The sequence below is a fragment of the Moschus berezovskii genome, chromosome 2, assembly GCF_049115385.1.
Source record: "Moschus berezovskii isolate FMDL1 chromosome 2, NW_MosBer_1.0, whole genome shotgun sequence".
In the NCBI taxonomy this organism is placed as follows: Eukaryota; Metazoa; Chordata; class Mammalia; order Artiodactyla; family Moschidae; genus Moschus; species Moschus berezovskii.
Window position 1 is genome coordinate 2,376,389 of NC_142461.1, and position 27,154 is coordinate 2,403,542.

A 27,154-nucleotide genomic window follows, 5' to 3' on the forward strand; every position below is an offset into this window, starting at 1 on the left:
GCCCAGGTCCATCTGATCCCACAGCTTCTGTTCCGCCCACCCCCTCTCAGCGTCTGCAGGCTCGGCCACACTCTGAGAAGAGGCCCCACTGGCAATCCCCCCGGTTAGAGCAAACTCTTTTGTCTGCCCAGCACCTACCTTCAGCTCAACCTCTTGCCTTAAGGAGGTGAACCTGCTTTTAAACTCTGTCCCAAGGAGGTCTTCCCTGACTGAGTGCCCTTGGCTCAGACAGTTCCAGCCCTTTACCTACTCTGTCTTCTCCTTGAAACATGATTTGTGTTTCACAGTGTGTGGTTCACAATTCAGGGTAGCAGGATCCCTGGACCCATCATGAGAAAAAACATGACTCTGAATTCTGGAACTACAACAACACACTACTATTTCTAGCAGTACTACTTCCTTCTTCCTAGATATGCCCCTTCCTGGCAGGACTGTATGAAGAGCGCCCTCTAGTGCCCGAGGACAGGACTCTACTGTGACCACAGAAACCACAATCAGAGAATACCCCAATGGATAGTTTTTTTATAATGCAAATCATCTACCAAAGGTTCAGAGTTTTGTTTTGTTTTTTAAGGTAGTTTGCTGGGGTTAGATGGACACTTCCCAGAGAAGAAAAAGTTTTGTCACGTTTTCCTCCCCTCCCTCTCCTCCTTGAGTCAGCAGAGTGACGCTGGGCGTCAGCCAGTCGCTGAGAAATAGCATGAGATTTGGAGTCAAGAAAGCTGATCGCCGAAGAATTGATGCTTTTGAACTGTGGTGTTGGAGAAGACTCTTGAGAGTCCCTTGTACCGCAAGGAGATCCAACCAGTCCATTCTAGGGGAGATCGATCCTGGGTGTTCATTGGAAGGATTGATGCTAAAGCTGAAACTGCAATACTTTGGCCATCTCATGCGACGAGTTGACTCACTGGAAAAGACTCTGATGCTGGGAAGGTTGGGGGCGGGAGGAGAAGGGGATGACAGAGAATGAGGTGGCTGGATGGCATCACCGACTCTGTGGACATAAGTTTGGGTGAACTCCGGGAGTTGGTGATGGATAGGGAGGCCTGGCGTGCTGTGATTCTTGGGGTCGCGGAGAGTCGGACACGACTGAGCGACTGAACTGAACTGAACTGAACTGAGAACCTATTTGGATCCCCACATCACCAGTGCCTCCAGTCCCATCGGGAGGCCTCTGGGAGAGCAGGACTGAAGTGAATCCATGTGGACGGTTTGGCTGAGCCCCAGCCACGAGGGCACAGAAGCAGGCACTCCAGATTCAGATGGAAGGCTTCTTGGAGGAGTGGTCCAAAACTGATGGCAGCTGACACATGCTGAGCACTCACTTGTCCCTGGCACTCTTTCACGGCCTTAAAAGACTCACTTATTTACCCGTTCAGTCATTCAACAAAATATTTGGGTGTCCACGTTATGCCAAGCCCTGGAGATTCAGCAGAGAAAACGCCCACCTGCTTGGAACTTAGACTCGAGTGATGACCAGGATGATGGAGGGGGTGGGGACAGGCAATGAAAAGGAACATTTAGCACATCTGACTGTGATGTGCTCTGTGGAAAAACTGCAAATCAAGGAAAGTGGTTCTTGGGGCAGGGGGAGGGAATTCCCATTATCATCCATATTTACATGTGTGAAATCTACAGAATCCAGGCAAACTGTGTCAGGGACCTGTGCTTTTAAATGCCCCTCTTTGGTGGCCTGCTGCAAAGGGCAGGCCAGAAGGAGGATGAGGGGGGTGCTCCAGGCAGAGGGCACAGCCCATGCAAAGGCTGGCAGTTGCTGGGGCAGCAAATGACCATGGGAGTCCAGGGAGAGATGGACAGACTCTGGGGCCGGACCTGGGTGGGGTGGGGGTGGGCTTGCAGATAAGAAGGATGCTGCATCTCCCGGTTTGGGTGCTGGGCTGGCTGCCTGGAAGGCATGATGGGACAGCGAAGGGGTTATTAAGGACCCCGACGGTCTGCAGTCTGGATGCCTGAGTGGTGCTAAGATGGGTACCCCAGAGCAGTTTGGGCAGAGGAGGTGAACAGGAGGGCTCGCTTCCAGGGAGGCATAACTTGGGGTCCGATCCCCGCCTCTCCATCCACCCCCGGTCCCCCGGCCCCTTCTGAGTGGCCTGGCCCGGACCCTGCAGAGGGACCCTAGGAGCTGCTGGTCACAGAGGGACCCTAGGACGTGCTGGTCACAGCTGAGCAGTTCGCACGGAGGGGCCGGGGGGACGCCCACCGCAGCCCCTGCTCGCCGGCCCCCAGCTGAGCTGTAAATGACTTTTCCATTTTCCGAGACCTGCGCCCAGGCCTGCTTGGTATTCAGGGACACCCAGCCTGCACTCGCCAGCTCTCGGCTCTGCCCGAATTACTTGATTAAAACGCATATCAACTATTATGTGATTCATTTCTCTGCCGCGGCTCCAGGCCGGCCTATGTTAAACTGTAATAAAGGTTGGGCTGGGAGGCTGCGCGGGTGGGGGTGGGGGGCTCAGGAGTGGGATGGGAAGGCATCTCTGAGTTGGGGGCAGCTGAGACGAGAGCCCCAAGTCTCAGGGTCTCACCGCTGCCTTCCGCAGATCTGGGATGAAAAGGATTTGGTTTGGAGGTGGTCAGGTCCCTCCTGCCTTCTGAGAGAGAGGTGGGTAAGTCCCGAAATTGTGACCATCCTGTTTCCAGACTTTTCCTTTGGCAACGGGAAAACAGAGAAAGTTTGAGTGTCAGGGGTAGGATGGAGCAGAAGCTGCCTTAGCTTTCATGATCCAAAATGGAATTCTCCATCACCTGGGAATTATAGCAAAGTTGGCTTCCACTAGGCTGGGAGTCCTGAGTCCTGGGTGGTCTTCCAGGCTTCAGTGACCTCAAGTCCACCCACCATCTGTAAAATGGGGCTAATCCCGCCTGTTTGACCCTCCGTTGGGAGATTGTGTCGAACATTGAAAGGGCCTGTGAACTGTGGCGTCTGTGTACAAGGGGAGGGTGGTGACTACTGCAGAGTGTCTGTCTGAAAGGAACTCTGCGATCATGCTGCTGACCCTTATCCATTTAAGAAGGCCTTACGGGGCCCCTGCTGGGTGCCAGGCCCTGTCTCCGCTGCACTCCACAATCTTCTGGTCCACTGGGACCAAGAGACCCAGCGACAGGCCAGCTTGATGTCTCCTGAGGAGCTCTGAGAGCACGGAGGATGAGAAGCCAGTGAAACCAGCCTGGCCTGCATGGACCCAGAAAGACTTGCGGGGGGAGGGCACCTGCCAGCTGAGTTGTGCCGGATGAGCAGGAGTGCGCCAACGAAGGGGGAGGGTAGCGAGCAGAGGAGCTGGAATTCAAAGGCAGGGAGGCGTGGGGCAGCCTGGCTGGGTCGTTTAGGAAGCTGAGAGCTGGACAGGGAGCGGGGGGCGGGGGGGAGGTGAATCTGGACCTGTGGGCAGGCCCGAAGGTGGTGGGGCCTCACTGGCATAACTGAGGCCTTCCCGGTCAGTGACTGTGAAAGCCAGGGAGCTTTGGAGGAGCGGGCAGAGGCTGGGGTCGAGAACCAGAGGGCTGCCCCCCAGTGGTTTTCTGGTCACTCTCATCAGCCCGGCTGGGCTGAACTCTGGCCGGAGCAGACCTGTTGAAGCCTCTCCTCTCTTTCTGTCCTCAAGCTGCTCTCAAATCACACGGAGCTGTCTCCCTGTTTCACGACAGTCTTGGCCCAGCTCATCTGGAAGTAGTGTTCCTCCATCAGACTGGGAAGTTCCCAGTGCAGGGGTGACGCCTCCTCCATCGGATCGGGAGTTTCCTGAGACAGAGGCTGTTTCACCCTTCTAAGATTGGGAGGGCTCCAAGGGAGGAACTGTGTTGGACTCCCCACCTCCCCAAGTGAGACAGGATCTGGGAACCCAGAGAGAGGGTCCCTCACGATATTCCTCGCCTGGGGTCATCTCAAGACCCATTCCAGGCTCTGTCCCGCCCGCTGTGGGGCCTTTCCACCCACAGCTGCCTCAGAGCCAGAGAGGAGGAGCCGCAGCTGCCTGGGAGACCGCTCCCCTGCGGCCCGCCCCCCAAGTCCAGCCTCTTTAATGGATGCGAGCCCACGCCCACGCTTCCCACATGTCCCCTCTCCCCGTGCTGGCGGCCCAGGCTGCGCCCAGAGGCTTTCAGCGCGTGGAGGAGTCCACTCCAGCCAGCAGGGCCTCTCTGTGGCCAAGTCCACCTAATGCTTTTCATTAATTTAACTCAGAGGCTCATGGGCTCCCAGGGGTGGGGATGGGGAGGGGCAGCGTGCGGGAAGCCAAGGCGAAGTGGTGGCATCTGCCTTCTTTGTGTCCCTCCTCTCGGTCCATTGGGACCTGGAGCACCAGACACAGGCCAGCCTGCTGTCTGCTGAGGAGGTTTGAGGGCTCCCAGGGTGAGCGGAGAAACCAGCCTCGCCTGGGTGGGCCCAGGAAGGCCCTCCAGGGCAGGACTTTACCCTGTGGGCTCTGCTGGGCGAGCAGCAGGGCCCTGAGGCGGCTTTTTCTCTGTCATCATCGTCATGGCATCATCATCAGGAATTGACAGTAATAATAGTGATGTTTCATGTGCCCTCTACAGGCTCCAGAGTCCTCTGAAAGTCACTTCATTCTCTTCTCAAAGCAGTCCCTTGAGGAATACGAGGATGCATCACTCCTCACTTTACCTCTGAGACGACACAGGTCAGAGAGGGGAGGCAGCGTGTGCAAAGCCACGCAGCGAGGGCAGACAGACCTCAGAATCCAAGCGTCAGGCCTCCCCGGAAAGGAACCTGGACCAGACCAGAGCTGCCCCGGGGGCCCTGCAGACCCCCTCCCAGTGTGTCTTCCTCCCCGTCCCTCTCCAGGAGTGAGCGTGGCTTACTGGTGGTGCGGCCTCTTTCCCAGTTACTGAACCTCTGAGCTTCTGAACCTCTGAGCTCCATTTCCCTGTTTGTGAAAGAGCCAACAGCGCCCGCTTTGCAGGTCTGCATGAGGCTGGCACACGGAAGAATGAGCCCAACCTAACATAAGGGTGGGGGTTTCTTCCCCTGGGAAGGGCCAAGAGGAGGAGGGGGATCCCTTCCAGGGCCACAACTCACAGGCCCCAGCCCCGCGCTCTGGAGCTCTCTCTGCATCTTCCAGCCTTGCTCTCCCCACTCAGCAGCATCCAGAAGGTTGTTATGACAACCGCCAGCATCCTCGTGCGACCCCTCCATTCGTTTCTCTTTTTTAAAGTGATTGTATCTTTGTTTCTTTCGTGTTTATTTACTTATTTTGGCGTGTGGGATCTCAGTTCCCTGACCAGGGACTGAACCCACACCGCCGCAGGGGAAGCGCGGAGTCCTAACCACTGGACCTTCAGGGAAGCCCCTCGGTCTTCTCAGTCAAGCGAGACCTGTAGGGGCCTGCCCTGCCTTTCCCGATCTAGGTTTCCACCCGGCTGTCTCTCTGGGCCCGTGGAGTTCCCAGATCTGTGCTGAATAAGGGGCAGGAAGGACAGGGAGGCGAGGGGAGAAATAAACGCAGAATTCCACGAGACACCTAGAAAGCCCGAAGTCACTGGGACGGCAAGGCTCTGAGGCTGGGCGTGGTCTGGTATCAGAAGCACTTGAACCTATCCCACGTTGGTCATTTGATGATTGCGTGCATGACTTTGATTCTAGCCTGCTCTATTATTAAGGAATATTCTACTCGGTACAAAAGTATCGTTAAAAACCAAATTCAAGGAAACTGATCTTCTTGTAAAGGGAATACACGTGTCACGTCCTATAAACAGGTGCATGCGTGCAAAGTCTCTTCAGTTGTGTCCGACTCTTTGTGACCCCATGGACCATAGCCCGCCAGGCTCCTCTGTCCATGGGATTCTCCAGGCAAGGACACTGGGGCGGGCTGAATGCCCTCCTCCAGGGGATCTTCCCCACCCAGGGATGGAACCTGCGTCCCTTTTGTCTCCTGCACTAGCAGGCTGGTTCTTTACCACTACTGCCACCTGGGAAGCCCATAAACACCTGGGACCCATACAAACAAATATCCTAAAAACAAATGAGGTCATTAAATTCTACCCGAGACTAGTGTGGACAGAAAGAGCTTGAAGCCTGTCCTCTCCTTGTTAAAAAGAGAGACCAATGGTGCTAAAGACATGCTGTCATTTTGGGTGGCCACCAGCCCTGTGTGGCGATGTAAGTTTGCAGGAAAATGAAATAACATGAAAAACTCAGATTTTGTGCTAGACACATGTCAAGCACTCGGAACCACAGGTGGCTGATATACTACCGTATGGAACGGCGCAGACCTGGAGCACTCCCATCATCGCTGTGTCGGATGGCACCGCTCTAAACTGCACTGAGACTTAATCAGGCTGGGGGTTCTCCCCGACAGGGCTGTGCCTCCTCCGTCAGACTGGGGCTCGCATCTCCTCCCCCCTTTGACCTCACAGCTCTGAGTTCAATCTCTGCCGGTAGGCGTTGCCCCGGGCAACCCTGCTCCTCATCTCAGCTCCTGTCCGAACCCAAGGTCCCCACTGGAGGACAGAGCCAGTTGTCCCATCCCTCGTCTGCGGGCGGGCCTCCCTTCCTGCCAGCCTCTGCTTCCTCCTTCTGAGGCCCCAGGGGCCTCTCTCCTTGTCGGTGTCAGAAAACTGAAGCTATGCAGTGAGTTTCAGGAAATGAATCCTTGGGATTAGTTGTGTTTGGCTCTGAGCCCCAGCTGTGCTGGGGAAAGCACCCCAGATGCCACCTGTGCCCTTCGAGGCCTCCTCTCAGTGACGGGGAGCTGGGCAGCTGGGAGAGGGCAGAGGGAGGGGCTGGACCTACCCCAGCTCCCTTTCTTTAGGGGTGAGACAGGCAGCGATGAAGGCACGTCTCCCTTGCCGTTGGTTCCTTTCGGAGTGGCGTCACCACCGGTGGCCAGTGAAGAGCAGGGATGACGTCCCAATGGCCACCTTAGCGCAGTCCCTTCAGTCCTGTCTGACTCTTTGCGACTCCCTGGACTCTAGCCCGCCAGGGTCCTCATTTCATGGGGTTCTCCAGGCAAGAATACTGGAGTGGGGTGCCGTTTCCTCGTCCAGGGGGTCTTCCCGACCCAGGGATCGAACGCAAGTCTCTTATGTCTCCTGCGTCGGCATGGGGTTCTTTACCACCAGCGCCACCTGGGAAGATGGCTGTGTCAGCAGGAGGGAGGAAAGGGGATCTGGGGGAAAAGGGGCTTGGCCTGAGACCTGCCAGCCGTGGGTGCCGCCCCATGATAGCATCACCCACCGTGCCCTTTGACATGCCAGACCTTTGCACACACTCTTCCCCCGGCCTGGAAGGCCTGTTCCTTCACCTTCATCTGGCATCTAAGAGGCTACCTTAGGTGCTTTGTTGTTTTGGGGGTTGGAAGGAGGTTGTCCCTTGTGGGAGGAGCCTCGACCTATTCGTGTCACAAACCTTTGAAGCCGTTGGGTGGGAACTGGACGGGAGCCAGGAAAGCAGGGTCTGAGTGTGGGCCTGGACACTCCCTGAGACTCTGGCGCTCCAGTTACTTGCTGTGACTCAGTTCCTCCCGTCTGCAGTGCAGGCACGCACCTTCTGAGGCTTGACTCGGGTGAGCCCCCAGAACACGGCTCGCACACGCTGGTGCCGCGTCAGCGCTCCGCAGAGTGCAGGAGAAAACAGAACGCTTCCAGGAACACTGACGGTGGAGGTGGGCGAGGAGGGAGAGAAAAGCTCAGTAAGAAAAGGCCGCCAGCGCGGGGAGCAGGGAGCCGTCTGCCTGCTCCCTTGTCCTGTCCTTGCTGTCCTCTTCTCACCAGCCCCCTTCTCCCCGCTCCCTCTAGGTCCCCCAGGACTCCTGAGGGCGCATTTTCAGAGCCCCAGCGAGCCCCTTGCTAGCATTCCTTCTGCCAGATCAGGGATGGGCAAGAGGCCCAAGCTTTGTGGGCAGAGACTCAGTTCAGTCCCCAAGGTATGTTCAGCCCTGACTGTTGAGGAGCTCGATCAAGCCCTTCCTGCAGCCTGGCCTGATGGCCCATCCAGAGTCAGGAAGCAGGCTGGCCCCAGACCCCCGAGCTCTCTCTCACCCACCCCTAGGCTCCAGGGTGGAAATTACTGGGGACAACGGGGTGGGAGTCATGGTCATGACCCAGATCATCGGGCGAGGTCTCCCCCACCAGCCTGGAAGATCACTTAGCGACCCTGGAACATCCCAGGAAGGGCCTGGGTGTGGAAGTCACACAGTCTAAACGTTTCATAGGGAAGAATGGGGAAACCGAGACCCAGGGTCAGAGTGCAGGGCATTTGGAAGAGAACCAGGCCTGGAACCCCAGCTTCCTGGCCGCCGGCCCTGGGCACAAGCACTTCCCCCTCCCTCAGCCCTTTCATTCCTTCCTGCTGCTTCTTTTACTCAGTTTCTGCAGTGTTTTCCCCAAATGCAGTAGTGTTATTGTCTAAGTGATCTTCATTTTAAAAATATTAAACTACAAACAAATTTCAGAAAGAAAACACAAGTTCTGTCATCCTGAAGGTTTGCGCTTGTTTATCTGTCGAGTGTAGCGTTCCGTAATGCGTTATGCGTGCTTTCTCCAAAAGTGGGTTTCGGCTCCGCACACTGGTTTGTACCTTGCCTTCTTGTCACGTTGATTGAGGTGCGGTGAATAAATGGGAAAAAGTCTCCCCTTTTTGGAGAATTCCGTTCTAGGAATTTTGACAAATATGCTTCATCATGAAAGCATCCCCTGAGTCCTATGTCGTGAACATCCTTTCACGTCAGTGGTAACAACCTAAATGCCCAACTACAGGGTTTTGTGTTTTTTTTTAATGGCTGGACCGTAAGGTATTTAACCAGCCCCCTAGGGTGGGCAGGGAGGTTGCGTGCCAGCCTTCGCTCTGATAAACAGCGCCGTGAGGGACGTCCTTCCTGTCCTCAGGGGGATCTGACCCTCAGTGCATGGAGGCCTGAAGGTGGGCATGCAGCTCCCGTCCGTCTCACTGGGCCCCCGCTCTCTCCTGCCCTCTCACTTGGCCGTAGGGAACCGTCTGGACGAGGGCTCGGATGTAGAGTCGGAACCTGACCTCCCTCTGAAGCGCAAGCAGCGCCGCAGCCGGACCACGTTCACGGCCGAGCAGCTGGAGGAGCTGGAGAAGGCCTTCGAGAGAACCCACTACCCCGACATCTACACGCGGGAGGAGCTGGCGCAGAGGACCAAGCTGACGGAGGCCCGCGTGCAGGTGAGGGGCGCCGGGGCCGGCGCTGCGGGCGTCACCTGGAGGGCCTTCCCCGGCGGCTCCATGGGAAAGAGCCCGCCTGCAGTGCAGGAGACCTGGGCTCCGTCCCTGCGTGGGGACGGTCCCTGGAGGAGGCAGTGGCAACCCACTCCCGTATTCTTGCCTGGAGAGTCCCATGGACAGAGGAGCCTGGCGGGCTGCAGTCCACGGGGTCACGAAGAGTCAGACACGACTGGAGCGACTCAGCACACACCTTAGCACGCACGTCTTCTGGAGACTGGGATTTAGAGAGGGGGTGGCCAGGGTCGGGGGGTTTAGTGGCCCCTGTAGTGGGAGTGGGGATTTTGTGGCAAGTGGTCCAGGGGCTGTGTAGACAAGTAACGCCCCCAGCATTTGGTACAGAGCAAATGGGCAGCAAACGTTAATCGATTGACTGACCAATCCTTGGAGAGCCCCAGGGAAGCCGGGAGGGGCTGTGAGGACTTGAACTGCCTCCCTCCTCCTGCCGACAAGAACGTCAGGAAGATGAAGGAAGGAGGGATGGAGGGAGAGACAGAAAGGGAGGGGGGAAAGAAGGACATTAGTTCATCCACAAGAGAGGGGGCTCAGGAAGTAGAAACACTTCCAGATCTCTGAGGAGGAAGGAAAGATTCCGGACAAAAACTTTCCAGAACAGACCTAGCTTCCTAGGATGGGTAATGAGTTTCCTGTTATGGGAAGCATGCAAGCTGCCTGGGCGCATATTCCTGGCCTGTTAGAAGCATCCAGGGAAGGGTGAGCAGACTTTGAACACCCTCTGCACATCCACACCTGCAAAGTGTGTGGTGCCCAATCGGTGGGCCTGGGGAAGGCGGGGCACAGAAGGAGCCGTTTCTGTCTGGGGTTCAGGGCCTCCTCTCCCCAGCCGAGTTCTCAGATTGCATGATGTCTGTAGTTCTAAGTCAGAGTCTCTGGGGGCCTGGCTGGGTCGGGAGTGGGGAGGGGCGGAGGAGGAAGGGGGGCTGATGAACAGCTCCCATGAGAGCCCGTCTTGGCCCGGCCCCTCCGTGAATGGGGCGGCTGAGTCTGCTGAGGGGCTGCCCCCAGCCGCTCACTGGGGGCTCTTCTGTCTTATCTGAGGGGCCAGCTTCTGTGGGGCATCTCTGCTGCGGGGCTCCTCCAACGGGACCCCAGGGAGCCTCAGACCCCCCATCAGGCCAGGATGGTCACTCGTCACAGGCACAGGGGCCGAGAAGCGGCATGGCGCAGGGATGTTAGTGCAGAGCTCAGGCCTGTGGGTGCCCAGCCCAGGCTCTCTCCATCTGGGGAGGAGGCAGGGACTCAGAGCCTGGCATTTGAAAGCAGTAAAGCTAGAAGCAAGTGGGCGTTTGAGCACTCCAGGGACCAGCCTACCTCCCTCTGCCCAGGAGGGGTGGGGACCCTGGGCCGCCATGCAGGGAGACCCCGGGGGGCGCGGATGGGCGGCCGCAGCCAGCTCAGCTGGTCCCGGCCCCCTCCCCTTGGGGTGACACCCGAGCTGCCGGCCAGGCCTTCCTCCGCCGCCTCTGATCGCCCTGCAGCTGTTCTCCTGGGCACATTCCTGGGCGCTTTCTCATTCCCACGTCTGGTGGCCACGGCTGCTTCCCACCACCTTGAAGCCTGACCGCTCCTTGTAAAACGTCCTGGCTGTCAGGGAAGTGCTTTTATTGGCCCAGGGGACTCAGAAACAGGTGTCACTCAAGGTCCGAGGGGGGGTGTGCTGAGAACGGGGGTAGCAGCAGAGCCCAGGCACAGCCCCGGCAAGGGGGCCAAGGCAGCCATGCTCCACACACTGCTCCCCACGCAGACCCTCAGTGCTTCCAGGGCGGGGCAGGCTCTCCCCCGACTCGTGGCCTGAGAACTGGGCCTGATCCCAGCAAAGAAGGGATCGATACACACTGAGTTTTAAAGAATGAACAAAGGCTGACACCCCCCCCCAAATCAAGACAGGAATAATAGTAGGACATTTGGCCTGGAGAAGAGAAGGCTTGGAGGACGTGGGTGCTCTGAGAGGCCCTGGAGCAGGGCTGGGGAGGGGGAGACTAAGGCCAACAGGAAAATGTCCCAAGTCCCATATGAAGGGACAGAAACACAAGACCAGGAGCCACAGGCTGGGTTCCCATTGGTTTCTGCCTCCAATGAGCTGCATCACCCTCAGCAGATCAGTTTCCTTTCCTGAGATTTAATCTCTCATGTATAAATAAAGGGACCAAACTAAATGAGCGTGAAGGCTCCTTAAAGTTCTAGGATCCTGACTTACTGACAGTCAGAACCGCTTTTGGAGGTGATGAGATCCCCGTCACCAGAAGTGTTCAAGCCAAAGTGCAATGTCCGAGGGATGGGAGACCCTGGTGAGAGGGTTCCTGCCGTGGACAGTGTGGCAGGGGCCTTGAAGCCCTCTAAGCACTGCTTAGATCTTAGGGCTGGATACTTCTGCCGTCTTGGCCTCTGATTCTAAGAGCCTGTAGTTCAAGGATTTGACAATCCTCTGTCGTCTCATTTCAATGGCACTGGGAGGTGCCAGAGTGGTTCAGATGCCTTGGTGTGAATTCCAGCTCCATCACGCATTCCCTTGCCCTTGGTTTCCTTCTCTGCAAAACAGAGATGATGATAACAGGGTCCACTTTGTTCTGAGGACGAAATGATAACATGTAAACAGACTCACACACAGAGTCAGGAAGTGCGCTGAGCAGCGGCTGTGATTGTTAAAGCTCACTTATTGTTAGTGGGCCCAATTCTGGCCACCATCGAGACTCCAGGCTTATTCATCTGGCAGCCATACTGGGCACCTCCTGTGTGCCAGGCGCTGTTCTAGGCACCAGGGACTCGGCAGACAGAAATCCCTGCTGTCACAGGGCTGGCGTCTAAATCAGCAAGGAAGCCGGTGGGCACAGGTCGGGCAGGGCTCCGTCACTCATGTGTCACCCCTTCTGCCTCCCCTCCAGCCCTGCCCCCCAGCGGAGGATCAGGAGCCTCCCTCAGAAGCCTGCGGGGCATTGTGTGGGGTTATATGGGACCCCAGTGTCTGGCGGAGGTGCCGCATCTCAGTGTGCAGGAAGCCCCGCCACCGTGAAGGTTGGGAAAGGGGCGTGAGGCAGCAGGACACGTGGCTAGGGCCCAGTGGAGACGGGGGAGGCCCGCGGGGGAGTCTCCATTTCTAACAGCTGGGTCCCGACCCCCACCTCGTAGACATCTTCCTTGCAGGTAAACAGATCTGTTTCATCTTGAGCTCCAAGATTCCGAAGTCTGCGTTTTTCTTCTAGAAACAGGCTGAGATCTGAGAGGCCCCAAGGCCCGCCCAGGTGTCTCCCACAAGGCCTGGGAGAGCATCCCGTCCTCCAGATGAGCAGCATCCAGGGATCAGGGCTGCATGCAGCTCATCTGGTCCCAGTTTGGAGCCCTGCTGTTTGCTTGGGGGCGGGCAGGCGGGAGCTCTGAACAGAATCCCATTTGGGAGGCACTGGAGGGACTCGCTAATTAATAACTTAAACTGAATCTTTTCGTTACGCTGGATGACATTCATGAGGCCTTTCTCGTGTGCCAGGCACACCGCTCAACGCCCTCCACGCGTTATCTTCATCATCCTTACCATGATCCTAAGAGGCAGGGACAGTCAGTCTCCCCATTTTACAAATGAGAAACCTGGCCTTTCACTAGCAGAACCAGCTTCCTAAAGACACAGGTAATAAGCAGCTGTCCTGGGACCCAAGCCCGAGTCTGTCTGTCGTGCTTTTTTCCTCGGGGCTGCATCGGAAGAAGGGCCAGATGAGACGTTCAACTCAGTTATCAGACTCTTCTTATGGGTTCGTGTCTGCTCCCAGGGGAAGATGTGGAGAGAAGGCCCAAAATGAGCAATAAAACTCAGCCTCTGTTTTCAAATGACTCAGCCCTGATTAGAGATTCTGGGTGGGGATCTGGGTCCACCGCCGTCCCTCTGGGAGCCTCCATTTCTCCACCTGTAAATAGGAAGCCTGCAGTCTGTACTGGCTAAGAGCCCTTCCAGTTCAGACGTCGGAGGCTTTCCAGCAAAGTAAGTGTTGGAGATGCTGTTCTAAATAAGCACGGTGCCTCTGTCAACTGCTTTGAGGTCCAGAACCACCGAGAAGGTGGGGCTGTCATTTGTGCTCAGTCGCTCAGCCGTGTCTGGCTCTTTCTGACCCCATGGACTATAGCCTGCCAGTCTCCTGTGTCCATGGGGATTCTCCGGGCGAGAATACTGGAGTGGATTGTTGTGCCTTCTTCCAGGGGATCTTCCCAACCCAGAGGTCAAACCCAGGTCCTGCGGCTTCTGCATTGGCAGGCAGATTCTTTAAAACTGAGCCTATTAGCAACAAAAAAGTGAGGCTCAGAGGAATAACAGAATTTGCCCATCTTAGCTAAGAGTCAGAGGCAGGATTCAAATTCAGGCAACTGATCAGACTCCAGAGCCCCTACTCTTGTGTCATGTTACACTTTGTGAAGATGGAGATGCCTGCTGGGTTGGGGGCAACCCCACAGAAATAGGACAGTGAGGAAGAAGAGGAGAGAAATAGAAAGCAAAAGGCATGTCCTCTCCTCCAGGAAGTCCTCCTGGATTCTGGGAGGAGTTGGAACCCCCTCCTCAGACCTCCTCATGGCACCTCGCACGCCAGCCCATCTAAGCTGACTGTACTGAAGAGCAGCTGTCCTTTGACGTGTCTGTCACGTGGCCAGGCCAAGGGCAGCTTGAGGGCTAGGACCATGTCCTGCTCACCCTCTGTCCTTCCTGTCCTGCTTGACACAGAGTGGAGTCCCAGGAGCCGCTGGAGATGGGAAGGAGAGAAGTAAGGAAAGCAGGAGGGAGGCGGCCAAGGAGAGAAGGCGGGAGAACGTTTCTGCCTTAGCTGAGTCCTCTTTTTATCTGCAGATGACCCTCACTGAACAAACAAAACCAGAGCAGAGTGTCCCAAACATAAATCATCCTCCACCATCTTCAGGATTTGGGCCACTTTTGCATATCCATATCTTCATTTACTTTTAAAAAGTAAATAAAATCATAAACATGCATATCACTCTCAGGGGCCTCCCAGGTGGCACAGTGGTAAAGAATCCCCCTGCAATGCAGGAGACATGGGTTTGATCCCTGGGTCGGGAAGATCCCCTGGAGAAGGGAATGGCCACTCACTCCAGTTTTCTTGCTTGAAGGATCCCATGGACAGAGGAGCCTAGCGGGCTACAGCCCATGGGGTCAGAAAGAGCCAGACACGGCTGAGCGACTGAGCACACACACACATGCACACATCCCTCTCATAGAAGGAAGGCAACTGGAAACACACACAGGGAAACGAGACAACACCGGAAGGTTTTCAGGAAAACATCACTGGCCAGGGCATCCTCTCTGGATTTTAAAAAGGGAGGTTGATGAATGTTCTGTGTGAAAGTTGCTCAGTCATGTCTGACTCATTGCAACTCCATGGACTGGAATTCTCCAGGCCAGAACATTGGAGTTGGTAGCTGTTCCCTTCTCCAGAGGATCTTCCCAACTCAGGAATCGAACTGGGTTCCTCTGCATTGCAGGCGGATTCTTTACCAGCTGAGCCACCAGGGAGGCCCTGATGAGTGTTAGGAAGGTGTGAGGGATGTTGAACACCCAGTTGAGACCTTGTCTTCCACTCACCCCAGGCCCGGGAGAGATGGGAGTGGTTCAAGGTTATCTCATGTCTGTGTCACTCGCCTCTGGGGAGGTCTCTCCACCTTGGAGTATAGGAGCCCCAGCCTTTGGGAAACGCTGATTTAAAACAAAGCTGTTCAGAGGGCCTCAGTCAGCCTGGCCTGCGTTCATCCACCCTGGACGCCCCTGGGGAGGCGGGAGCAGCCAGGACCTGCATTTTATGCGGAAGCCAGTTTTTTTTATCTTTATTTGGCCACTGCATCTCCCTTCTCTGTGAACCCTAAACGGGTCAGAGCCAGCAGCTCTGCTCATCCAGCTCGGAAAACTGAATTCCATTTCTCCCCTCGGAGAAAAGACGAGGGGACCCAAACACCCCTCCACCCCCGATCAGACTCCCCATCCCGCAGGTCAGCAGACGCAGACTAGAGGTTTGAAGGTCTCAAGTGATCTGTGCCAGGGGATGCCTAGGTCTTCACCCGTGAAGGGGAGGACTCCCCACTGGGCCTTGCAGAGGGAGGAGGGCAGCAGAGACACACCAGAGTCATCTCTGCCTCCCACCATCCATTCAGTCATTCAACAAGGATTCCTGTAGAGCTGTGAGCAGGGGGCCAGGATTGCTTGGCCTCTGCCTGCGCGGCTTAGGGCCAGAGGGGAGACAAAAAACAGATAAAGACAATAATTGTTTGAGTAAGGGAGCTCACAGCTGGAGGCCTCCTGAGAAAAGGAGGTGGGGACTGGCCTAAAGTACTTTTGAGGCAGACTGTCCTCACTGAGCAGGAGGAGGCGTTTCTGTGAGCCCTGCAGGCCAAGGAGCCAGCACTGGGAAAAGTGTTTGAGATGGAGGGAACAGCATGTGCAAAGTCCAAAGGTGGAGAAGCACCTCTCAGGAGCCCCATTTTGCACGCTCTTTCTCGTATTTCTCTGGCCCATCGCAGGGAACTTGCTGCAAATCCAGACAAGAAGGTTCTAGAAAGTCAGACTAACTGAACTTTGAACCTCACATCCATTACAGACTAGCCATGTGGCCATGGGCGAGTAATTCCGCCTCTGTGAGCCTCAGTTTCCCCCTAGGTCAATGGGACTAGGAGGGCAGGCCTCATGGGTCTGTGTATGGACAGATGTAGGAAGCGCTGGCACAGGGCTCGGAGGAAAGGGAGACTCAAAGATGTTAGGTCCCTGTGTGTGGGGGTGGGGTGGGGTGATGGGCTTTCCTAATGCAGGAGGCCTGTGCAGCGTAAGCCAAGCAGGGCCTCAGACTCAGAACTAGCTTTTGCATCTGAGTCTGGCAGGTGGGTCTCATTCAGGCGGGTTCTGCACGTGTGGCCTCCTCCTTGGGGACTTCCTGGAGGAGACGAGGAGTGAGCAACATGGATGAACAAGCATGGTCACCCACTGACTTCCTTCAGGGCAGGAGCAGCTGCAGGGAAAGAGCACTGGGCTGAGAGTCACTCGGGCAGGCCCCCTCTCTGGGGCTCAGTTTGCCCATCTGTAAAATGGGGATCTTAACAGTGACTTCCTCCCTGGGTGTTCATGAGAATATTATGGGGTCCTGCCCATGGAAGTGCTTTGCAAACTGTCCTGGGCTGCAGGAAGGTGGGGCTCTCTCCCCTTGGAGGAGGGCACTGGCTGGACCCAGGGTGATGGCGCGGGGGCCCAGTTCTAGCTGTGCCTCAGTGCCCTGCTGGAAAGTAGGCTGAGGGCTCCACGCTCGGCTTTCCATCCCCCAGGTCTGGTTCAGTAACCGCCGTGCCCGCTGGCGTAAGCAGGCAGGAGCCAACCAGCTGGCAGCGTTCAACCACCTTCTGCCAGGTGGCTTCCCGCCCACTGGCATGCCCACGCTGCCCCCCTACCAGCTACCGGACTCCACCTACCCCACCACTACCATCTCCCAAGGTGAGTCTCAGCTGCTCCCGGCATCCCGGCCACGCCCCTCACCCGCCCCGCCCCTTCATCCGGCCCCTTATCTGCCCCCCCCCCCCCACTCCTTCCCTTCTCTACAAAGAAGGGATAAAAAGCGTTTGCTTTGGCGGGAGGAGGGGAGAGAGGTTATTTGTTTTTCTTGCTCTTTAATGACCATGTTTGTCTGTTTTGATGTGGACAGTGAAGATAAAAGAGATGGTGTCCTGCTCTTGCAGGATGCTCTGCATCCAGGTGACGATAAGGTCGCCTCCATGCGCACGTTTAACAGAGCTTCTCAAACAACAAAAGTCACAATGAATCTCTTGGATCTTACTAAATTTCAGAAGAGACGGTGGTGCACCCTGTAGGTAGAGAAGGGTAGCACCCCTCCTCCCTGGCCCCTGCCCCCCAGTCTGCCCTCTCCCTGCTCCCTCTGCTCCACTCTGCCAGCACACAGCAGGAACCCCACTGCTTGACTTCTGTCTCATGGAGGAGCCCCATGGCTTCCTCTTAGAGCACTGGCAGGCTGGAGTTCTAGAACCTGGGGAGAGAGGCCTCTTTGTGATTCTTGATGAGAAACGGAACCATCGCCCACAGTGGAGGTCCCGTCTGCTGGAAGACCACATGGTGAGGCTGTGACAGAGAAGAGCAGCCCAGCGGCTAGGAACAGAGTGGCGATTCAAACCCTGGCCCCCTGCTCCCTAGTCACATCACCTTGTGCAAGAGCGGGCCCTGATCCCATTGAGCCTCAGTTTCTTCATCTGTAAAATGGGAATCCTTCTTGCTTCATACCCTCAGATGGGATTTGTGAAAGCACTGGTGATTTTGATGCTCACCAGATGTTACCCAACAGCGCCAAGCAGACTGACAGAGCCTCAGTGGGATCTGACTTGTCGCCCAGATAAGGTTTATTGAGCACCTGCTGTGTGCCAGTCACTGAGAACAGGGCTGTCGCGCAGTAGGTGCCTAGAAGCTGTCTGGGACGTTGCTCAGTCATCAGTCGAGACCTGCTAGTTCTGGGTGTCCTGCTTAGAAGCCGGGTGTCCCATACCCAGCAGTGAGAGAAGGCAGCCCCCTCCCCCGCCTCTGCTGGATGGAGGTCCAGAGACAGGAGCTGGGGACCTGCCTTCCAGACGGGAGGTTCCGGCCCCGCGTCACCCTCTGGGGCCAGGCCACTGGCTCAGGCCCTCTGTTGGCTGTCTCTGCAGACGGGGGCAGCACTGTGCACCGACCCCAGCCGCTCCCGCCGTCCACCATGCACCAGGGGGGCCTGGCCGCAGCAGCCGCAGCCGCAGACACCAGCTCTGCCTACGGAGCCCGCCATGGCTTCTCCAGCTACTCCGACAGCTTCATGAACCCGGCAGCCGCCTCCAACCACATGAACCCCGTCAGCAACGGCCTGTCGCCTCAGGTAGGGGGCCCCGCCTCTCTGTCCAGGGCCCCAGGGCCTAGAGGCTTGCCAGCCCATCCAGCGAGGGTTCAGGGGGACACAGGTGGCTCTCTCTTGGGGAAGAAGTCTCTGGTCTCCGCCACATCGCTGACTGTTGGTCAACTTGAGAGGGTGTACGTGGGAGGTGGGGTGGGAGGTGTGCAGCCACCTTCACTTGTCGTTGTTTGTGAGGCTTTCACCCTGGGTTTGTCATCTGCAAGCTGCAGACATCGGTGACCATGTGGGCAGCTGCAGAGAAAAGGTTTCCATCGCAGATTTCCACACTTCTTACCACCCAAAGCTTGCTAATCCGACCCATCACCTGCTTCATGACTGTGCAGACCATGAAAGGCAGGCACTTTTAGTGCATTGGTGGAAGCCTTGCACTATTTCCTAGGGGATGCGAACTGTGGTTGGGGCTTTGTTCCAGAAGCAGTAGTCCTTCTTAGAGTCCATCCTGGGCTCCGTCTCCCACCTTTGGTCACCAGGAGTGACTAGCGTGTGAAAGGCAAGACCACGTCCTACTGGTGGAGAGAATCAGTCGGGCGGGGATGTGAGGCAGAGGGATGATTCCAGCCCGGGAACTCTGTTCCCTCACACGTGGTTGGCTGCTGGTTAAGTCACTCCATGCCTGATGGAGCTGTTAGAAGTGGTGGGACCATCTTCAGATGAAGCCGGAAAGACAAGCTGGAGCTGATGTGGTTATCGGTGAGCCCGGGGAGCAGGACTCAGTGATGCTTGAGGAAGAACTGTTGAGTCCGTTTCTGTTGCTGTAACAGGCTCTCAGACATCCCCAGGGGAAGAATGAGATCCAGGACTCATTTACCCTGCCTCCCGCCTTCTCTCGTGTCTGTGGTAAGAATACGTGTGATGCAAACTTACCTGAACAGCTGTAAGAACAGGTGAGGCTTCGAGCGGGGGCTGGAGCCCAGCCCCACTGTTCAGGGAGTTAGGCTAGTGAGCATCTTTGAGCCTTGGGGTATCCCCCATTAAGCAGGAGTGATTAAATAAAGAGTTGCTAACCTATCACCGAAGAATTGATGGTTTTGAACTGTGGTGCTGGAGAAGACTCTTGAGAGTCCCTTGGACTGCAAGGAGATCCAACCAGTCCGTTCTAAAGGAGATCAATCCTGGGTGTTCATTGGAAGGACTGATGCTAAAGCTGAAACTTCAATACTTTGGCCACCTCATGCGACGAGTTGACTCACTGGTAAAGACTCTGATTCTGGGAAGGATTGGGGGCGGGAGGAGAAGTGGACGACAGAGAATGAGATGGCTGGAGGGCATCACCGACTCTGTGGACATGAGTTTGAGTGAACTCCAGGAGTTGGTGACGGACAGGGAGGCCTGGCGTGCTGTGATTCATGGGGTCGCAGAGAGTCGGACATGACTGAGCGACTGAACTGAACTGAACTAAACTGAACTGAACTGAACCTCCTAAGAAGGGCCTTCTCTGCCTTCAGCATGCTAACAGGTCAAAGCACTCAGCATAGAGCTGGCATAAAATAGAGGTCAAATAAACATTAGTTCTCTCCCTCCCTCCCCCCACAACCATTGCCAGGACAATATAGTAATATGAGACTCTGTTACGTAAAGAAAAAAAGGGACCAAAGGGAAGGTCAGCTGCATCCCCACAAGTCACTTCCTTCCAGCTACCTGATTTTGTAAATAAAGTTTTATTGGAACACAGCCATGTCCATTCATTTACATATTTATGGCTGCTTTTGTGCTATGGTGATGGCAGAGTTGAGTGGTTTCCAAAGAGATCACATGGCCTGGCAAAGCCTAAAGCATTTACTATCTGGCCCGAATAGAAAAAGTAAGCCACCGTTGGTCTAAAGTATTCCCCCTGCTTAATACCCTTTAATTTTCTGCATGTTTGGGGATTTTTCTATTTGCCTCAGTCACTGTGTGTCATTGAAGGCTTATTGGGGCTTCCCAGATGACTCAGTGGTAAAGATCCCACCAGCCAATGTAAGAGCCACTGGAGACATGGGTTCAGTCCCTGAGTCAGGAAGATCCCCTGCAGGAGGAAGTGGCAACTCCAGTATTCTTGCTGGGATAATCCGGTGGACAGAGGAGCCTGGCGAACTACAGGCCATGAAGGCGCAGAGTTGGGAGCGACTGAGCATGCACGCATGCATGAGGGCTGATTGTATTTCAGTTCCGTCATTTGCGTGTGGTGGGAGCTAGCGTCACCCCATTTCATGGATGGGGAAACTGCACGCAAGGTCCCTTCCCCTCCCGACAGGCCAGGTTTCTTATCCGTGAAACGGGGGTGATGCTAGCTCGTACCTCATAGGGTTGGGAAGACTGAGATGACCTAGGAAAAGCTCTTAGCCAAGTCTAGCGCGGAGTTGTGAGTGCCCAGGGAACGGAAGCAGCTGAAGGCAGAGCTCCCCGTGGTGAAGCTCCAAGGCTCTCAGGCCCCACTTGGTGGGGGCGATGCAGTCTGCCACCAGAATGTTTTCCTCGTGGAGCCTAACTGTCCTCTTTGGGGTTCAAGGCTACCACCTCCATCTCATTGGTGCCAAGGACTAACTGGCCAAGCTAACCTTCCAGAGCCAGGTTTAGATACGACGGGATCCAGAGCCGGCCGGGTAGGGATAACTGCAGAGACCCAGAACGTCCGCACCCGAGAATGGGGCCCAGGCCCAGCCTTGTGATACAAAACAAATCAGAGGAAATCTGAAGAGGGGTGCTGAGTCTGAGCGGGCCCCCAGCGCCCTTCACAGGGGGCACAGGACACGTGGGCTGGGCTGGACCCGCATGTCCAGGGCGCCCAGCTCCCCTCCGCTGCCCTTCCCAGGCCCCCGTCTCACTGTGGGCTGAGCTTTAGCCCCGAAAGCCGCACTTTCGCTACAGGCTAGAGGAGAGACTAGCAAGCACTGAGGTGAAAGGAAAGGAGGTTCCGGGCGCTGTCTGGGCCCAGAAATGGCAGGCGGGCAAGAGGGCCTGAGCCGCTGCCGTGGGCAGCCAGACCAAAGCTGGCTGTGTCCCTGCCCGCCTCTGAGAGGCCCCCAGCTTCCGCCCCATCCCTCATGGCGTGATGGATCGAGGGAACTTCGGAAACCCGTCCGGAGGTTCCCACCAAAGGTGTGAAGACAGATGGGGGTGTCTGACAGGGGCAGAGGGGACCAGGAGGTGAGCAGCTGCTGGACGGCGGGGCGGGGGGCTGCAGGCAGGGCGGACACAGGTCAGGGCAGGCTGGGTGCGCTTCCGAGTGTGGGCCCTGCCGGGGTCATGCTGCAAATGCTTTCTGAACGTGTGAGGGGCTGTTTCAGGGTCTTAGGCAGACATTCTCGGCTTTTCTGAGCGCTATGCATGTCCTTCCCTGTTTGAGCATCTTCACACTTCCAGCTCATCTGTGTGGTCCTAGGACAGGCCCGGGGGTTCTCCACCAAGACAGACGCATCATGGTGTCCTGTCTTCCCAACAGCAGGGGTTTCTCTGCAGCTCCCCCCAGGTGATGGGGTGAGGACAGGCCCCACCTGGGCTGTGGGGGCATGTTCCCCCTACCCGGGATCACAGGTCCGCCGTCCCCCAGGACAGCCTTGGCTCTTGTTCTTACAAAAGCCCAAAGGGACGAGGCTGGGGCCCTGCTGGGCACCTGCTCGTCACGCCAGCCGCCTTGCAGACACCTGGGGAGGACCTGCCTCCTCCCTGGGGGGGGGACCAGGTGCTAGTCCCGGACCCAGCCTGGGCAGTGGGTCCCTCAAGCCTCAGAGACCCCATAGAGGGTCTTCCCAGCGGAATCTCATGGCAAAAGTCATGTACTCATGCCAGGTGTCCCCTGGCTCTGATACAACACCTGGTCACAGGTTGCCTGCCACGCGCCAGGCGCTGTTCTCAGCACTTGGGGTAACTCAGTGAGCGTAAGCAATGCCCCTCTCTACCCCAGCGGGGCTGGCAGTGCAGCCGGACAGACAGGCAAGAAGCTCCAGCAGATGGCACGGCATGCAGTGTGTCTAATGCCAATACGCTGAACACAGTCAACAGGGACAGCTAAACTCTCTGAGGCCCTGTTCGTGGCGTTGCGTCTGTACTGATCTTCTTCAGGTACTGAGCCTGCGTTCAGCCCTCATTTGTAGAGCCTGAGATTGGCTCACCCACCTGCCCTCCTGCCTCGCAGAAACGCACACCCTTGCTCTCTCTTTGAGAGACTGACGGGCAGTGAGGGGAAACCATCTCGGGATGCTGGTCCTTCTAGCTCAGCAGACAGAAAAGCTCCTTCAGCCCATGTCTTGGATGAGAACACTAAGGCTGGGACCTCAGGTTAGGAGCCAATAGGCGGGGCTGAGTCATATGGGCAAGAGCCTCCTGAGAGGTGTAGATGACCCTGAGGCTTGGTTCCCTCGGGGCCCAGGCCCTCACCCACCCCTAGAGCCCAGCCTGGCAGCATTAGGGAGTCAGCAGGTGAACGGGCCCGGCTTTGCTTGGAAGCAGCTCTTAGAAGCCAGCTGAGGACAGCTTAGGACCAAAGGACCCTTCGGTGACATCCCTTTGGGTGATGCGATTCCTGCAGCTGGAACGGTTCGTACCAGCCCTTGCGTCTGAGTCGTGAGCAAGGCACACTTTCAAGGGTGACGGGCACAGAGAGAGGGGCTACTCGGGTCCTTGGATTCCCTAGAGCGATGAGGGAGACACAGCCTACACCCTGAGGAGCAACTTGGGGGCTCTGTGCTCAGATCCCAGAGTCTGATGGAAGAGAAGCCCTTTGTCTGTGGACAGCCCAGTCTTACGGTGGAAGCACCCATAGCTGTGTCTTAGAGAGCTCCCAGTGTGACAGGGGAGACAGGCCATGGACTCATAATCAGTGCTGACCTATCTGAGCTTCTGAGCAAAGAATCAGGAGCAAGGATCTGATAGTTTGAGGGTCTCGAGGACCAGAGGCCCTCATGGTCACATGGGCAGGCCACCTGTCCCGGGGCTTCTGCGGGGCCTGTGCCACCGTGTTCTGTGGGAGCAGCCCGCGGCTGGGACTGCCTTCTCCTCTAGCTAGCTTTCTTAGAGGCAACTTCTCATCTGAGTCAGAAGTGGGAACTGAGGCCCAGAGAGGGGGAAAAAATCGCCCAGATCCCGGCACCGGGGTGGTGGCCGAGCTGGGACCCCGGGCCTGTGGCCCACACCATGGGTGCCTTCCCAGGAAGCAGGTGTTTCTGCCACCACTCCTCCGCCTGTTCCATCACGCCGCCCCAGGCATCATCGCTTTTGGCTCCTCTCTGGAGCTTAACATGGAGGAACCTGTAAAGGGATTTACATATTTACAGTCTCCCCCCCCACGGAACTAATGAAAAATGAAAAGTAGTCTCTAAGTGTGAAGTTAATCACATGGTCATGATCACCGCATCTCCTGTAAGAGATATGCTGACAGCTTCCTCAGAGCGAGTGTTGACCGTGGGCCAGCCATGCGTGAGCTAAAGGTCGCACCAGCTTCATCCAGCCAGGTTTGGTGACCTCGGTTTACAGATGAGGAAAAGGAGATACGCAGTGTCTTGGTGGCTCAGATGGTAAAGAATCTGCCTGCAATGCAGGAGACCCAGGTTCCATCACTGGGCTGGGAAGATCCCCTGGGGAAGGGAATGGCAACCCACTCCAGTATTCTGGCCTGGGAAATCCCGTGGACAGAGGAGCTTGGCGGGCTATAGTCCATGGGGTCACAAAGAGTCAGACAGGACTGAGCAACTAACTTTCAACTTTCATCCATCCATCCACCCATCTAACAGACATTAATTAAGCCCCTACCACCTGCCAGGCCCCTCAGTAGGTTCTGGAAGGTGGCAGAGCTGGGATTCGACTGGTCTGGCTCCAGAGCCCACTCTTCTATCTCTCGTGTCTGCCCTGGAGGTTGGTCCTGTGATCCATGTGGGGAAACTGCGTTTTGAGGCCACAGTGGCAATTAATGGCATGGCCAGGTTCGTGGTCTACATCTTCAGAAAGCCAGCTTCCCCCTCCCTAGGTCAGTGGGGACCAAGCTCAGAGCCTTCCGGTTCTTTACTGGTGGGGTCTCCTGAATGCCTCTCCACGGTAGGATCCCACCGATACCCTTCTGGCATCCGTTGAGGCCTCCAGGGGACCCGATCCAGCAAGGAAAGACAATCCATCAGCTGATCATGGACGGATGCCATGTCCCTTATCAGCCCTTTGCTTCTGGGAAGTGACTCCAGCCCCCTGGAACTTGGGAAGATAGGCTCAGAGAAGTTAAGTGACTTGCTGAAGGCCACAGAGAAGGTGAGTGGTGGCGACGGGATTCTCAGGCAGGTGTGCCTGACCCATGCATCTCACCTTCCCCTCACCCTCGGCGGGATAAGATCAAGGCGGTCCCTTGGCGCTGGGGACCTGAGCCCAGGCCCCTCACGCAGTGGCCACTGGGAACTCCCTTTCGCCTTTTTCTCCCCCTCACTTCCTCTCTGTGTGTTTCCCCCCCTTTATTGGCGATGCTGCGTCTATAATAAGCATTTAAAATGAGTCTTGCTGGACCAGGGACGGGGAAGGAGGAGGGAGTAGGAGATTTGTAGGCAGGGAGACGGGGAGGGGGATCGTGGGGTGTTAAATAGCCCAGAATTTTTAAAAAACTGATGCAAATCACTGGTAGGAGAGAAAATTATGTGCAATTACGTCCTGATATTGGAAGGTTTTGCCTAGCCCAGGCAACAAGATCTCATTAACAAGCAGAAAATAAGATTGAAATGGTGTGTAAAAGAGCTGAAAAATGAATTTGAATGCTGCGTTTGTCCACAATTACCCCCTCCTTCACACATATTTTATTGCAATTTTTTTATTATTCTTAATCTCTCCATTCCTCAAAGCAGATTGGGGACATCCTGGCATTACCGGGGCGTCGGGAGGAGGTGTGAAGGATTTCCCGCTCCCCTGAAAGGAGACCCTTCTCTCGCACATTTTCCAAGGTTGGGTTTTGGAGGGATCAGAATTCATTTCTCCAGCTTAGCGGGTTGTAGGAACATGGGGCTTTAACCCCAGCCGAGTGAGCACTCCTCTGGGCCCTGCCCCGCTCTTCCCTCTCCTCCCTTCCCAGCGGCTCCTCTGCCTCCAGCTTCCTTCCCTTTGCCTTCTCAGGGTCTCTCCCAGGCTCTTCCTGTCCCGGGAGGTCTCTCCCGGGAAGCCTAGGGCAAGAGAAACTGCACAGCCTCCACCAGGGAGCAGCCAGGTTGGAGTTCTGGTTCTGCCTCTTTCCAAGTTGCTGTGTGGCCCTGGGTCACTGGCTTAACCTCTCTGGGCCTCCTTTCATCATCTGGAAATGGGAGTGACGATGCTTACCTTTCCGGGGGTGCTGTGAAGACTGAAGGAGACTCTGAGTACAGTGCCTGGCAAATGGCGGTGGTGGTGGTTCAGTTGCTAAGTTGTGTCTGACTCTTGCAACCCCGTGGACTGTAGCCCACCAGACTCCTCTGTCCACGGGATTTACCAGGCAAGAACACTGGAGTGGGCTGCCTTGCAGCAGGTGCCTAATGAATTCTCCACCCACCTCCCCACTCTGTTGTACTGGCACCCCATCTTTTCTGTCTTTCCCCCCCTTCCCCTCAGTACTGGAAAATGCCTGAGTTGGTTTCCAGCCTTGGGAAGAGAGGACGCCAGGGTGCAGGGAGTGAAAAGCACAGGAAAGGCCATCTGTCCCCTTCTGCCCTCGGGCCCCAGGGAAGGATGAGCTGGGATGGAAGGAGTGACCAGCTCCAGTTGGAAGGACACTGGTTTTTCCCAGGATTAGGGGAAAGCTATCTGAGTCACCCCAGCCACCCACCCACATACCTATTTCTCATGATGACCAGTGGCAATGGTGTAGGATCAGCGGTCAGCTTGTGGAAATGACCGAGAGTCTATGGCCAGATTTTCCTGGACCTAAAGCCAAATGCCCTTTTGCAGTATCTGCCCTCCTCAACTGGCTTACACTGTATCAGCAACAGCCCAGCTCCCAGACCCCCCACCCCCAACCAGTCACAGATCTGCCAACCCTAGTCACAGCCTTGATCGGGGTACCAACTGGGGGCCATGGGGAGTGTCCACTCAGCTAATCAAGCCTCCCCGCAGCCCAGTGCCCCTTCTGCCTGACTCCCAGCCAGGCCCAGCACAGGATAAGGATGAACTGCATGCTCAGAGTCAGCCATGGGGTCCTGGGCATCCTCAGCCCTCCCAGCCCCCAGGGGGACAGACCCTGCCAAGATCCTGCTCTCACATCCAGCTTCCCTTTGTCCACGGTTAACCTACCTCAGTGGGAAAGGCTCAGTTGTTTCCCCCCTGGAGGCTGCTCGCCAAACACAGCCACCTGCTCACGTCAGTCAGAGCCCAGCGCCAGCCCACAGGGAGAGGCCCTCGTCTCCTGTGAAAACAGACCCGTGTTTATGTCTCTGCTTTTCTCACCCCTTCTTCCTGGGTGGAGGAGATGGAGGAGGGGAGGAGGCTGGAGGCCAGGCAGGCGAGACGGGGATCTGGAACTTTCCTGAACGCTAGTGATGGGAGCAGGTCATGCCTGTGGGCAGGTCATGCTAGGAACTGGAGGGCCTGGCTTCTGGGTGACTTTGGGGTCTTTTCATCACTGAAGGCACCCCTTGGGCTTCCCCTGTGACTCAGCGGTAAGGAATCTGCCTGCAGTGCAGGAGCTACAGAAGACACAGGTTTGATCCCTGGGTCAGGAAGATCCCCTGGAAGTGGGCATGGCAACCCACTGCAGCATTCTTGCCCGGAGAATCCCATGGACAGAGAAGCCTTGTGGGCTACAGTCCATAGGGATGCAAAGAGTCAGACACGACTGAAGTGACTTAACACGCATGTGCTGGCCTTTTCTCCGTTCTTAGAGGACTGAACGGGATTCTGGGAAGACAGGATCTTGAACCCGCCTCCCTGAGTCTGGACGAGAGCCGTGGGTTCAGGGCTGCCCTCCACAGACGCTCTGGTCCTCTTTTTGTTTTTTGGTCCACCATGATGCATCTGTAGCGATCAAGAGCCCCCCTCCTTGAGAAGGTATAGGTGGGAGCTGACCTCTGCCCCTCCCCATGGGCCTGGTGTC

General features: G+C 56.3%; 1 protein-coding gene across 3 annotated transcripts in view; it reads left to right on the forward strand.

Annotated features, from left to right (window-relative positions):
• The window catches only part of LOC129538356 (paired box protein Pax-7), a 65,586-nt gene extending 46,883 nt beyond the window's left edge, over positions 1-18,703 (forward strand). For all 3 annotated transcript variants that reach the window (XM_055398480.2, XM_055398482.2, XM_055398481.2), the window contains exons 5-7: positions 8,961-9,160; positions 16,532-16,697; positions 17,912-18,703. In XM_055398480.2, the coding sequence (XP_055254455.1) occupies positions 8,961-9,160; positions 16,532-16,697; positions 17,912-18,369 (824 nt within the window). In that variant the 3' untranslated portion in view covers positions 18,370-18,703. The remainder of the gene's footprint in view (positions 1-8,960; positions 9,161-16,531; positions 16,698-17,911) is intronic.
• Positions 18,704-27,154: the final 8,451 nt, after the last annotated feature.